Source organism: Drosophila novamexicana, unplaced genomic scaffold, assembly GCF_003285875.2.
Source record: "Drosophila novamexicana strain 15010-1031.04,08,12 unplaced genomic scaffold, DnovRS2.1 tig00000986-arrow-arrow-pilon, whole genome shotgun sequence".
NCBI classification, from domain to species: domain Eukaryota; kingdom Metazoa; phylum Arthropoda; class Insecta; order Diptera; family Drosophilidae; genus Drosophila; species Drosophila novamexicana.
This window is the reverse complement of record NW_020824835.1, coordinates 1,507,460-1,521,416: the sequence shown is the minus strand read 5'-3', so window position 1 is coordinate 1,521,416 and position 13,957 is coordinate 1,507,460. Positions and strand designations below refer to the sequence as shown.

Here is a 13,957-nt window from a genome sequence, read left to right as displayed (position 1 = left end):
TAGTCTCAATTGGAAGCTTTCGATCACTTAATCATGTAACATGAAAATAATATTATATATATATTAATATTTGCAATCGATTGTTACTATCGAAATATTTGCTTAACTTTTTAGTTCGGAATTCTTTGAATGATTTTAATCAATTTCAGTGTACGTACTTTTTCATATATAAACATTGCAATTATTTTCTTAAAAGTGAACTGTTTATTGTATTTGAGGATAAATATAAAAACTTTGCTTCAATTTTCGCTTACTCAACTCTTCGCAGTTTCATCTGGAATTTCTACAAGAACTGTCAGGTCTATGCACATAGACTTTCCTAAATACAGGCCCTTGTTACCTGATAATCGTTCACCATAGTCCCCGTGTTCTCTCTGTCTCACCGTACGCACTAAACGGATTATTTATACTTAACCTGACCATTTCCAGAGCTTCCCTTCCCGCTTTAGCAGCCCGTCAGTAATTTGCTCGTTTTTCAGCTCTATTGGGTTTCTGTTGCCCTGTCTAGCCCCACACGCCGCAGCCCACATCCCACTCACCTGTATCCGAGCTGTCACAGAGACCCGCCTTGATGTACAGCTGCTTCTCGAGGCGTCGTTCCTCCTGCAGCAGCTGGGCCATGTCCGGCGGCGGGGCTACCGTCAGCTCCAAATAGCTGTCCATATCATCGAGATCGGCATCTGTCTCGATGCCCAGGAAACTGGAGCGCTTGTTGCGCAGCTCCTTCTTGATGCGCTTCGTCGAGTTCATGCGCTTGATGGGCGGCGATAAGGGTTGTTGTGCCATGGGCGTGCCCTGACCTGCCTGACTCGGACTCTGACCTAGCTGACGGCGCGTGCTGCTAGAAATGGTCTCGTATGTGTTGTCCGACGACCAGGTGCCGGCGTCCAGCTCATCGTCATCGGGGTTGGCATCTTCTGTGGGTGGCTCTGTGGGTGGCGGCGGCGGCTTCTCCTTGGGCGGTTCCAGTGCGGACGCCAGGCTCGTGACACTGGAGCCCAGTTCCAGGCCCGTGTAGAAGATGTCAATGTTCTCGTAGACGGGTATCGGACGCAGATGTTTAGGTGCATCGTAATAGGGTTCCGTTGCCTTGGGCACCTGGTAATACGGCTCCAAGTCGGCGGCTGTTGTCGCTGTTGTCATTGTAGTTGTTGTTGTTGTTGTGTCGATTTGATTGTTGTTGTTGCAGTTGCTATTATTGTTAGTTTGATTATGCTCGTTATTATTATTGTTATTGTTATTGTTGCTTTTATTTGGAATGCTTCTTCTGTGGCTCCGTCGAATCAACATCGTGATTGCTGTCTGTTCATTATCTACTTGTTGCATAGATATAGTCGAGCTGATGTTCTCATAGATGGGCTCCGTTCTATCGATTGCCAGTTGTTCCATAATATCCTGTTTTTCCTGCTCCTCTTCCGTTTTCTGTTCATCCGTTTTATTTGGCATTGCGACATTTGTTGTTGACTCCTTCTCTCCCGAACTTGGCTTTATAGTTTCTAGTTCCATCTCCTTCGGCCCCTTCAACTCATCATCATCGTTTTCAATATTTTGTTGCTCCGCCTTCGTCCCTTCCTCTAGCTCCTGCTCCATCTCGTCCTGCGCGCTGCTGACCTCCCTGTCAATAGCTTCCAGCGCCAAATCAAGAGCTTCGTTGATCTGTGGAGTTAGCGAGCAAAGCAGCAAAGCAGCAAGCGTGCGAAAGAGAGAGAGAAAAGTGCGCCATCATCGCACATATTTTAATTAAGTTAGTTTGCTAAAAATGCTGCACTAGCAAAAAATAATAATAATAATAATAAATAAATAATAATCATTAAAAAAACAGCGAACAAAATTGCACAAAATCGATAAGAAAATTATAAATGAAAACAAATTCAGTCAAAGGGTTCCATTATTTACAGCAGTCAAACAAGCCAAGCTAATAAATATTTGCTGCTATTTAGCGATTCGACTTGATCGACGCTCTGATACTCTATGCGATTTTTAAACTGATAGCTAATTCGATGGGGAAGCACTTCACGATTTTACGGCTTGATAAGCTATTATCTGAGCTAAATTATACTTGAATTATTTCCTAACTACGACACTAGCTGAACACTCAGAAGAGTGGACTAAGTCTAAATAGTGTAGATAAGCTCAGTAGCAGTGATAACCTATTTTTAACGCTTACCAAAGGATTGAAAAGCACAGGATTAAATTTGTTACATGGCAACCTTTAATTATAAGTCTCATGTAGAAGCTTCGTCTTTAAAAAATTTATCTTTGTTTCTTTTTTAGTTATGAAGCAAATGATTCAAGCTATACAACAATCTGAACTTGTAAAGCAAACATGCAAGATAAGTTGATAACAAGGTCTTATGACAAATTGTTTTTCTAGCTTATTTTTATATATGAAATAAAATTTAGAAAAGAAATAGGTTAAAGCCCCTTCTTAATCTGTGTAACATTTAATATTAATCTGAAAACATTTTCTAAGCTAGTGTACCGAGTTTCTGAATGTATTCTTGAATTGTTTTCTACAATTAAACAAATTAAAGAATTCTAGTTCCTTTATGAGCAAATCGAATTTAAATATTAAGAATTAAGAGAATTAAGAGCAACCCAAGGTTAAAAGTTTCGAGCATTAGCATTAGTTTGGTAGACAATATTTTATATATACAAGACCCAAGCGATTTTGCTTTCTAGCAATATCTTTGTAGAATTCCATTGATCAATCATTATATATATTTATGTTTGTTATATATGTTAACTTGGACAATACTCAAGAGATTTCGCTTTATGGAATCTTTTTGAATCACACCATGTTGACACTACAAATCGTTACAATTTTATATTATATATTTTGATTTTGGTTGTTACCATTATGTATCGATCACAAAATAATTTGCTAGACTGGCGCACTTTAGTTTATCGACAGATGGAGCTATTGATTGTCCTAAGTACTAAAAGTAGTGCATCCCCGACGCGGTATCTGGCTATTTTTAGATATGTCTGTTTGTACGTGTCGGACTCTATAAAGATAAACTGCGAATGGGGCAGATATTGTACCCGTGCCCGGTATGTGGGTAAATAGTTGCCCGGAATCGAACCAAAACAGTTGAAAGCCCAAAGGCGACTAAACGCAACTGTTGTAAGGGTCGCATTAACAAAGCTCATTTACAGATAAAGCAAAATTGCAGAAATAAAAAAAGTGCAAAAAACAAATACTGAGAGAATCGAGCAAAATATGGAACGATATGGGGATTACGGTCTTGTAGCGCCCCGCTGTATGCAGTGTTAAACTGAAACCCCACTAGGGTCGTCTGGGCGGGAGGGCGGAGGTCGTGACACTTGTGACTTTTGGCATTTTAAATAGATATACTTATGTATACATCGCTGGAACACGCATGGAAAACTTAAGAGCTAAACACAAAAACAGAACAGAACAGAACACAAAAGCAAAGAACCAATAAATGAGACAAAGGTAAATACATATGAGAGAGTAAAAGAGAGGGAGAGAGAGAGAGCGAGAGATGTGGATGAAAGAGACACAACCGCTTACCTCGAAAATTGTAAACTTGCAACAACTTTTGCTGGCAGTAAGCATGTAAACTATGTAACTGTAGCATATATATATATAGATATATATAGAATATACATATCATAAGTATATTTGATAATTTGATACATTATACATTTTAGCCAACAATACGAGCGCAAGTCATGTAAGAGAAATGCATACAGATTATGTTTATAATACGATAGTTTGATAGATATGTAATGCACAATATATATAGATATAGAAAACATTTACAAAAGCCTTAAATGTTAAACCTTTAACCCTTGGGGACTTACTTACGCTAAATCATCTGGATGGGATAAGACAGAACACTTTAAGGACCAGGGCGCATTAGAAATATGTTAATACCAGAGAAAGTCTTCCTTTCTCGTTGCATTTAAAACTCTTTTTTTTTTTGTGTATTCAGCTAATTAAATATTTATTAATTTATTGAATTTAAATCAAAGGGCATTTTAAACCTTGTTATTCAAAAATTCCCTTCTAGGGAAATTGTGAACAAATTAAAGCAGTTTGAAGTCCAGGGCAGCAAATAGACTGCTTGCCACATCAAAACACAATGGCACTGCTTGACGATGCAGTTTGGTTATGAGAATATTGCAAGCAGTGGTATTGAATATTTGAATTTTATCCGTTGCAGCTTTCGATCATAGTGCAAATTATTCAGTTGCTTCGAGATTATTCATAAAATAGCACAACATTATGATTGTCATTATTATTATTATATTTTTTTTATTATTATTTTGGTATGCTTTTTGTGATATTTTTTTGTGTATTAGAAGTTTTTTCAGCACGCTAAGTATATAAAATATATAACCATAAAACACATGTTTCACATTTTTCTTTACATAAAAATTAAATTTCGTTGTTTATACATAAAAATTGGTTTTAGTAATAAGAACAAAGAAATAATAAAGAAACTGTAGCTTACGTAGCCTGAGCCCCACAACAGAAATATATAATAAGAAAATAAAAAATAAAGTGATATCATATTTTGAAATTATATTCATCAATAAATTCGAGTTTTCATTTCGATTAGATGAGGTTATATTAAATCAGGATATATTTCGGACAAGTTAGGAAAAAACTTGAAGTTCTACGAGTATTTTATTTGCCTTGCCATGTTTTCAAATATAATTTCATCAGAAAAAATGTCAGAGGTATATTTTTGATCATCTATGCAGAGTATATTTTAGAAGAGAGCTATCGGACAAGTTCATTAGGTTGAGAATTGCTTAAAGTCACTTGATCTGACTTATAAATATTACCCAAGTGCTTCCTAAATGAAACCTATTGAATTGTCGTGCTATTTCAGTGACCAGCACCAACCGCCGCTGACGCTGCCTCCAGTTTGTTTAGCTCATCATCGAGCAGGTCGCTTATCTCCTGGCTCAACGCCTGCTCCGTGTTGTGCTCCTCGAGAATCTGGTCTGTTGTAATGGTTTTTCGTATTTCAATGTTCACCGGTGCTGGTGTTTTGGGCAACGGAGGAGGTAAGGGTGGGACCTCATCGTTGGCCAAGTAGAATTTCGAATTGTCCACTTTTATAAAGTCATCCGCACTTACCACATCGACGCCGCTGCGTGTGCTTGTGAGCACCACTTTGGGCTCGAGAGTTTCATTGAGTGTGGGATGTGGTTGGGGCGCCGCCGGCTCCTCATGATGTCCGAAATTGCGACGCAGAAAATCAAATATATTAGTCTTATTCTTTTTGTCCTTGCCCTTCTCCTTCTCGTGGGCATCCTTTGCTGCCTTGGGTGAGCTGGGCGGCGTCATCTGCTTGACATTCATCTCCGTCTCCACCAACAGAGTGCGTGCTATGAGCGGCTGCTCGGTAGTCGCCGGCGCCGTCGTGGGCAGGTAGCCTGCGCGTCCTATGGAGTCCGTGTTCGAAGCCGATATGCAACATGGTTTGGGTATGGGTATCTTAGATTTGCGACTCACGGATGGTGTGCCCGGCGTGGAGCTTGTACCACTCGCCGCACTCACCTCGGGCAGCGATGATTTCATCATCTGGCTGCTGGCCAAACGCTCCTCGGCAATGATCTGCTCGCAGGTGTCTATCAACGCCTTGGAGTGTGCTGCACGCGCAGTGCTAATGGGTGAATTCGGTTTGCTGCCGTTGCTGTTTCTCAGCTCCTTGGTACCATGCCAACCGTCGCAGCGCTTCACATCCGCATCGCTTATGTCCTGGTAGCCTGTAGCCGGCACTGGCCTTTGCCGCACATCGATGCTTTCACAGCTGGGCTCCTGGGCGGGCGCCAGGCAATCGAGTAAACCAACGCAGAGTGCCACATCCTCCTCTTTGGGCGCGCCTGCTAGATCCGGCGCCTCTTCCTTGATGATACCATCGCAGCTCTCCAGCTGCTGCTCGCTTATTGTCTGACACCCGGTGCTGGGCAACTTGGGCATCTTGGCCACATCTATTTTATCACAGAGCACCTCCTCAACGGCCTGCAGCTCCAGACGTTGCCGATCCTCAGGAGCCAGCTCGAACTGCTGCTTGCTGGCCTCACGCTCCAGAAACTGCTGGCACAATGCCAGCTCCAAGGCAGGTGTGCCCGTCGAGCTCGGCGATGTGGGCGCCGAGCCGGCCAGCTTGAAAAGGCTGGACTCGTTGGGTGTGCAGACGCGTAGTGCGGGCATTTCGGAGGGCGATGTCACGTGCACCTGCAGCGAATCATTGGGCGCCAGTGGATCTAGGCTGAGCGGTTTTGTTGGTGGCTTCACACCCACCTTGGCTGCTGGCGGCGTGTGAACCACAGCTTGCGTCTGGCCCACGATGGGCGCATAATCCCCTGAGCTGCGATCAATGAGCGCATGATCCACAACATCAACTGTGGGCGTAGGTCTACGACTGTGCTTGGGTGAAGCTGGTGGCGTTATCTGTGGTATGCGACTGCGTGGCAGCGCCTTGGGCAAAGGAGTCGCATCGAAACTCACACTTATGCCTGGTGTTGGAGTTGGAGATGTGCAGTTGGGCGTTCCAGCTGGTGACTTGGTAACGACGCCCGATTTACGACCGCCAATTGGACTACCCAGGGATAACGGCTTCGCTGCGGCTTGTCCAAAGCAACTGGACAAGGCCTTGACCGTATTGGGCTTCGGCAGCTCCTCGGCCGAGACAATGGTAACGGGTGGCGCACACATTACCACCTCCGGCACATGCACATGCTCATGCCCAGCGGTGGGGCTCAGGGGCTCTGCTGCAGGCTCTGCTTTAAAGGCGCGTCTTGGCGGTGGCGTTGGCGGTTTCTCCAGTTGCCGTGAATTGAAAATCTCGACCCGTCCATTGATGCTGAACTGTTGCGGCGTGGATGCGGGCTTTATACGCACCGCCTTGGGTGACATGGGCGGTTTGCCCAGTGGGCGTGGTATTTGTGTGGGTTGTTGTTGTGGTTGCTGCTGTTGCTGTTGTTGGACTGTGGCTAAGGGAATTGGAGTTGGATCTGGTGTTGGTGTAGCACTTGGCAAGTGTCGCGCGCTTGATTCGGTTTGCTGAAGAGGAATCTGTGCGGGTGCGGGAGCTGGTGCTGGTGCTGGTGTTGTTTTTGGGTTCGGTGTCTTGGTAAAGTCAAAGGTCTGGCTAAACTGACCAGGCGGCGACTGAGCTAACAGTGGCTCCTGCTCGGCGGCCTCGTTCAGTTCATCGTCATTCTGAAAGGTTTCCTTGAACATTTTCAACAAATTGCGCGCATGAACCATTTCATTGGAGGGCTTTCTACGCAAGTTACAATTACTTGAGTTGGGAGCATAGGAATTGGAAACTGGATTGGGATTGGGATTGGGATATTGGGTATTCTGATTTTTGGGTTGTACCGACACCGCATTGGAAGCTGAAGCTACTACAACAACAACATTATCTTTAACATTATCATAATCATCACTCAGACTACGTGGACTTAACATAGCGGATTCGATAAAATTGTTAGTAGAACTTACACTAAATTCCATGTCCCGTGTCGCTGCCGGCGCTGGCTGAGTGGTTGCTGTTGTTGCAGATGTTGCTGTTGGTGCTGGTGTTGCTGCTTTAGCTGCTCCTGCTGCTGCTGCTTTTGGTGCATGTTGTTGGGCAGCTGGCAGAGCGGATGGATGCAGATCGGTAAGCTCATCAAATTCGGCTTCAATTTGATTGACCGCATTGGCGGCCTCCTCCAGCTGACGCTCCTCAAGCGCCAGCGCGGCAATGGCCTCGTTTAATTGTTGCTGCTGCTGCTGCTGCTCCTTGAGCAGCTCCTCATTGTTGTCCGCCTGTATGCCGCTGTCATCGTGCGCTGCCAACGGCGCCTCTTCCACAATCAGCGCTGGCGGCGCTGTCACCTTTTGCTGCTCCTGCTGTTCCTTCTGCTGCTGCTGCTGCTGTTGCTGCTGACGCATGCGCTGCTCTTCGCCGCGCATAATTTCCAGCTGCCTGGCATCGATGAGAGCCACCAGCGGGGGCTTCTTCTGCTGCAGTTCCTCCTCTTTGGTAACGGCATGCTGCAGGCTATTCAGGCGCTGCTTCAGCGGCGGCACTGGCACATCCACGCTCTTGCTGGAGTTGAATGCATTGCGCTGCTGCTCCAGGCTCTGCATGCGATCGCGTATGCTGCATATGTCGCCCGACAGGCGCTTCACCTCCTGTTTGGCTGCGGGCGCCAGTGTTGGTGCCGCGGCTCCATTGCCGTTGGTGAGACGCTCGCGCAGCACCAGTTTGGGTGCTGCACCATTGGACAGCATTGGCTTTGGCTCAGTGTCGCGCTGCTCGAAGATCTCTTTGCGTTTCGATATGTCCACTTTGGGCACATCCACCTTTTGCTTCTCGACACCCTCCTGTGTGTCGCTGGGCGAGGTGACCTCGAAGCCGCTCAAACGATCCTCAATCTTGCTGCCACGTCGTGTCGGATACGCAATGGTTTCGCTATTTCCAGCTGCATTGTTATTGCAGATTTTGCCATTGCTGCTTGCACGCTGCACCCGCTGCTTGTAGTCCTGTATGGCGCCCTCGTAGGTGTACTCGCAGGGATCCGGTGAGCTGGCGGGCGCTGTGCTCGACGAGGTGTCATAGCCAGGCGACGAGATGTACTCCCGTGTGGCTGCTGCTGCCGCTGCTGCTGTTGTTTCGCCGACTGCCTGCAATTTGCTGGCATTCGAGGTGCTCGCCATCTGCCTGGAGGCGTTGCCATTGCCAATCCTGTTCCTGTTAATGTGATTCTGTTGCTGTTCAATGCTGCCAGCACCTGCGGCGCCAATGGCTTTGTCCAAATCGGCATTGTCACTCTGTAAAGAATATAGTTGAGAGTGGATTAAATAATGGGCTTAGAACAAATACAAATAATATATTTATTTATTTTTCCTAGACTCTATATGATTTTTATCAAGCATAGACTTTTTTGGAATGCCGATAATCATTTTGTAGACAGAAGGTATAGAAGTATTTTAACTCAAGAGATTTATATTTCTCCTTCTATGAGTATAATACCGTCTACAAAGTACAAATAGAAGTCCTATTTAGTAAGTATTTAAAGCCTAACATTACCTTTCAATTTATATGGCTAACATTTTCTTTTTTTTTAATTTTCTATACCAATCAATTAGTTAAAATTAATTTTCACTTTCATTTATTACTTTCATATCCATTTAAACTTCTTCGCGTCTTTAATATATTTTGTATTTATTACTTTCCAAATTCTTTACAACAATTTTCTTTCATTCTTCAATTATTTAATTATTATTCTTTAACTTATTTTTAGCAGATTCTTTATTATTTTCTTTTTCCCATTGTCTATTTTATTTTTAGACTCGATCAAGTCAGACACTTTCTCTTTTTATTTCTGAACTCCTGCCCCCGTTGCTTGTGATATTGCCTGCTTAACCTTAACATACCCATCACCCAGATGCTATGAACCGACATAAATACTGAAATCCCATATAAACTATATGATTGTAATTTTGTATATGCGATGGCGACAAGCGCTTCTAATTGCTCAATCTGATGGCAATGTGAAATGTTGTTTTGTTTATTTCTTTTATTTATTTTTTCTTGTGTTGTTTGTTGTTTATTATTTTTTATTGTGCGATTGTGATTGTGAACGCATTTGATTAATAAACAATTTGTGTTTATTAGCTCGCGTCGCTGGCAACACTTTCCAACATCAGTGGCTCAAACTGAGCCTCAATTGAAAGTCCCAGCGGCAAATTGTTTATAAACTCGGTTTAATTGCTCATTTGTTGCAATTGTTTATAAACGTTTTGACGACAACAAAGCAAAATATGAAACAAAGCCGCCGAAAGAAAATTATAAATACATTTAATACATAGATAATGAAAACATCATAATGAGGTCATTTTTGTACATGTTTTCATTATGTAGGAAAATACTTATTTGCGAGGAACTGATCTTTTTTTTTAATTCTTGATAAAAACATATACCTCTCATTTTTGCGTAAATTTTAGTTTAAAAAAAAATAAGAACATAAAAATAAATATTTCAATTTTAATAATTTACTTTTCTTATTATTGTCTTAGACAACGAAGAATGTATATTATATTTTTAATTTGCTATTTGTAATTGCGACACTTCTACTTTACAATAAGACCTTGACCTGCAACTTTATATAAAAATTGTTACTGCATTTCAAATATTGGATTAAAATCATCTTTAAATAAAACAAATAAAACTTGGTCCCAAAAATTTAACAATCACAGAAATATAACTTTCTGTCTATATTTTTGAATAATATTTGAAGTATACAACAGATAAAAGGATCCACCCAAAATACAAAGCCTTTTCTCTATATATTAAAGAGGTCTCAAATAGTTTTATACCAACGACTAAATTATTTGCTTATCCATATTATGATAATAAATCAACAAATATTTTAATAAATATGAGCTGGCTGTGATTAAATATTTTTTGGGCTTATGGGGCTCAAGTGCCATGGAATTGTTAGTAGTACTCACCATAACGCTGTTGTTATCATAATCCTCTGATAAGCTGCTTTTGCCGCTGGCGCTGCTGGTGCCGATGCCCAGGTCGCTCAAATCATTTGCTTCGTCCTCGTTGTAAACGGCCAGGGACGCCAACTTGACGCGTCCGCGTGAACCTCCGCGTTCGGCTCTGAAGAGAATTATTGTCAATTGAAAGATATAGTTATGGGTTGTTCCGGGCGCGGATTGTTGCTGCTGTACTACTTACCGCTCCTCCATCATTTCGGTAAATGTTTTCGATTTTCGTCGCGTGCGATCATGCTCCTCCAGTTCGAGCTTTTTCGTTTCCACCACACGATCGATGATATGTTCGACACGTTTTCGCCGTGATGATTTCCAATTGTCAAGGTTCTTTTTATTTGATTTGTAAAAAAGTAGCGAAAGTTAGCATACAATAAAAAAGGCACATTGTACTATACTATACTATATATGTATGGTACTTATAAGGTAAGATATACACGCACTCGACACTCTCTACGCTCTGGCAATTAAAAAGTTTTGCTTGGCTTACTTGGCCCGGCCCAGGGAGACGTGACAAAGGTGAAAAGTGTTGCGGCGTGAAAATGATTTTTTTTTAGTCATTTTACTTTTCTTATTATTGTCTGAGACAACGAAGATGAACTTTCAGTAATGCGGCGCAAGATATAAAAAATGTTATTAACTTTTAATGCATATTCTATGCAATAATTTTATTAGGAGAAAAAAATAAATTTACTGAATGGCAATTTATCTTGGCATAGCAAAATTCTCAACAATAAACTGATTAATAAAACTGACTTTTGGTTAGTTTTGCCATGCTCTGGCATTTTATTGATTAAATTTTATCTTCTTTAATAAGGTCAGCATTTCCTATATACTATATTTCCGTTGAATGCTCTAACTTATTATGCAGACAATAATCAGCGACTATCTAGCCGTCTTGCTTAAAAGCTAATCAATTTAAAGCTCTACTTTAAAGTAAGTTTTTAAAACTCTTGAATATCTCAGCTTTTGCTACAATTTCAGCAGTCAGACTTTACAGAATTCATAAGTTTGCTCGTTAAAGTTGCGGGTCAAAAACTATATATTTTATTTCTTTTTTGCTTTATAAAAACTTTTGAGAGATTGCAAAGTTTCCTGCAGAAATCACGTTGAAAACAATCTGCGCGTTTTGTCGCTCACCAAATGGCCATTAAAACGGCATTTTTCAACTTCCTTTCCCATCATTTGGCGTCAGTCCCAGGCCCAGACCCAGTTCGACCCGTACGCTATGCGAATTTTAATAGATTTTCGCATATATAAAACAAAAGTTATGTATGGGAACAAGAAAATTAGTTGGCGCAAGTGACAAATCGATAGAGACGTTGGCCAAATTGTAAATGACAAAGATATTTCATGTTTGCAATCGTTTCAAATGCAATGCTGCACACTGCGGCTGATTAGGTAATGAGGTACAGTTACGTCAAAGGGCGCGTTATTTCGTTTGAGGTTATGGCATACAAATTTGCATGTAACGCAAATTGTGTAAACAAAAATTGTAAAAAATACCTATAAGCGCACCAGAAAGTAAACAAGATAGAAAACAAGTAACAGCTGATTATGCAATATCATTTGTCCGCTCCAGCGACGTGCATTGGAAACTGGAGCAGGCCCGCTCCAGTCACAAATACATATTACCAGAGCCAGAGCCAGAGCCACAGCTAGAGCCAATGCTAGTTAGTACCACAGATATATGACCACAGATATAACGAGCCAAGTGCCCTGCCCAAGCGCTGTGCGTCGTTTATCTTTAGACACATACGACAAAAAACATAACGCAAAAAAGTAGTCAACTAGCGATTTAGAAATTTGTCACGATTTTGTTTAAAAACTTCAAGCATATTGAATTTCTCTTGCGTTAGATAGATAACTTTTGCCAGATCGTGTAAGATTCATGTTTACTCAACAAGCGTAATCCCTAATAAAGCCTAATAGAGAATAGCTTTTTTGATTAACTTCTATGCTAAATTTACGAGAGGTTATGTAGCCAAAATTTGTGGGTACAACGTTTGAATCTTTATTTATATATATTTAAAGATATTTGATGTAAAATATATATAGCATTAGATTCAGTATTGATAAGTAAATTATACCTAAATATTGATCCCTTGAGAAAAATTATATACTACATAGCTCGGCTTAACAAAGTTGGGATACTCGTAAGTGTCTAGCCAAACGATTTCCATCCAAAAGCATCTAAGGTACAATTACGTACCTAACCCACTTTTCAAGTTTAAAAGTCGATATCTTTGAATGCCAACCAATATTACTGATTATTATGAAGACCTGAGATTCTTTTACCGCAAATATGCAAGTTCAAAGATTTCGAATTATATTAAATATAAAAGAGAAGAAACTGTGCTTGCAAAAGAAGCTTTTAAGAAATTTGACATAATTATTTTCTATATTTTATGATCTCAAAATCTTATACAATTTACTTTACAGGCTTTGAATTTGTAGTACTTACATTTTGCCATTCCTCGGGCTCCTCTTTCTTCACCTCCTTGAGCTTTTTGACCTCCTCGGCCTTTTTGAGCTGCTGCTGGGCCGTCTGATATAAATTGCATGGCTTGATCTGCACAAATTGCATGGGATTCTTGGATGGTGGCGGGGGCGTGGGACGCGTAACACGCGCCTTTGCCACATACGATGTTGGATCGGGCGATGTTATGGACTGTAATTAATTGTAATAATAATAATAATTCAATAAGTGGCGTAATTAGCATAAATTGTTTCAATTGCACTACAAGCTTAACTGGTCCCGAGTCAAATGCAAATGTCACTAGTCAAGAGTCAGAGTCTGAAGTTGCTTATTTTTTTATTTTACAGTCGTTTGGTTGATTCGATTGGTGTTTGGTGTTGTTGTGTGGGCTGCTATGGGTCTGACTTTTTTAAAGCCTATTAAGTATTTACTTACTTACTTACTTTCTGAAATTAAGCTGACAACGCAGCCGCCTTGAGCTGCCTTTAATTGCATTTAATATTCAACTTGATGGCCAGCAATGAGAGCCTCTTTCCATAAATTATTGGACAGGACTTATATGGGTTGAGAAAATGCAAAATGCAAGTCTTGATATTTAAGATTTAATAATGAAACTTTTATTTGGGTAGATTACAATGCATTAATTTAAGAAACGACCTTCCAGTTTTCAGTTTCTCTGGATATTTTGCAATATTTGCAAAAGGCAATGTTTACAAAAGAACCTTTTTGTACAACATTTTTAATGTATGGAAAATTAAGAAAAACAGCGAAATCCCACATGATTTTTAAAATTAATCTAAATATTCAAGAATATTTTAAAAGCATCTAAAAGGTCTAAAGTTTCCAGAAATTCCTCCAGATAAAATAAATTGGTGCAAAAAAATGTTGTTATAAGCAAATTATATTAAGTTATAATGAAAAAGTTTGGAAGGAAG

General features: G+C 40.9%; 1 protein-coding gene across 7 annotated transcripts in view; it reads right to left on the bottom strand.

The window, feature by feature from the left end:
- LOC115765791 (dual specificity protein kinase splA) overlaps positions 1–13,957 on the bottom strand; it is a 76,914-nt gene that overhangs the window by 4,435 nt on the left and 58,522 nt on the right. For 5 of the 7 annotated variants that reach the window (XM_030709477.1, XM_030709476.1, XM_030709481.1 and 2 more), the window contains 5 exons: positions 13,008–13,214; positions 10,731–10,873; positions 10,496–10,652; positions 7,496–8,812; positions 540–1,656 (listed from right to left, as the gene is read on the bottom strand). In XM_030709477.1, coding sequence (XP_030565337.1) covers positions 540–1,656; positions 7,496–8,812; positions 10,496–10,652; positions 10,731–10,873; positions 13,008–13,214 — 2,941 coding nt within the window. Of the gene's footprint in view, positions 1–539; positions 1,657–2,856; positions 3,073–3,538; positions 3,570–7,495; positions 8,813–10,495; positions 10,653–10,730; positions 10,874–13,007; positions 13,215–13,957 lie in introns of those variants that run through there. The other 2 variants (XM_030709483.1, XM_030709482.1) reach the window with 2 other exon arrangements.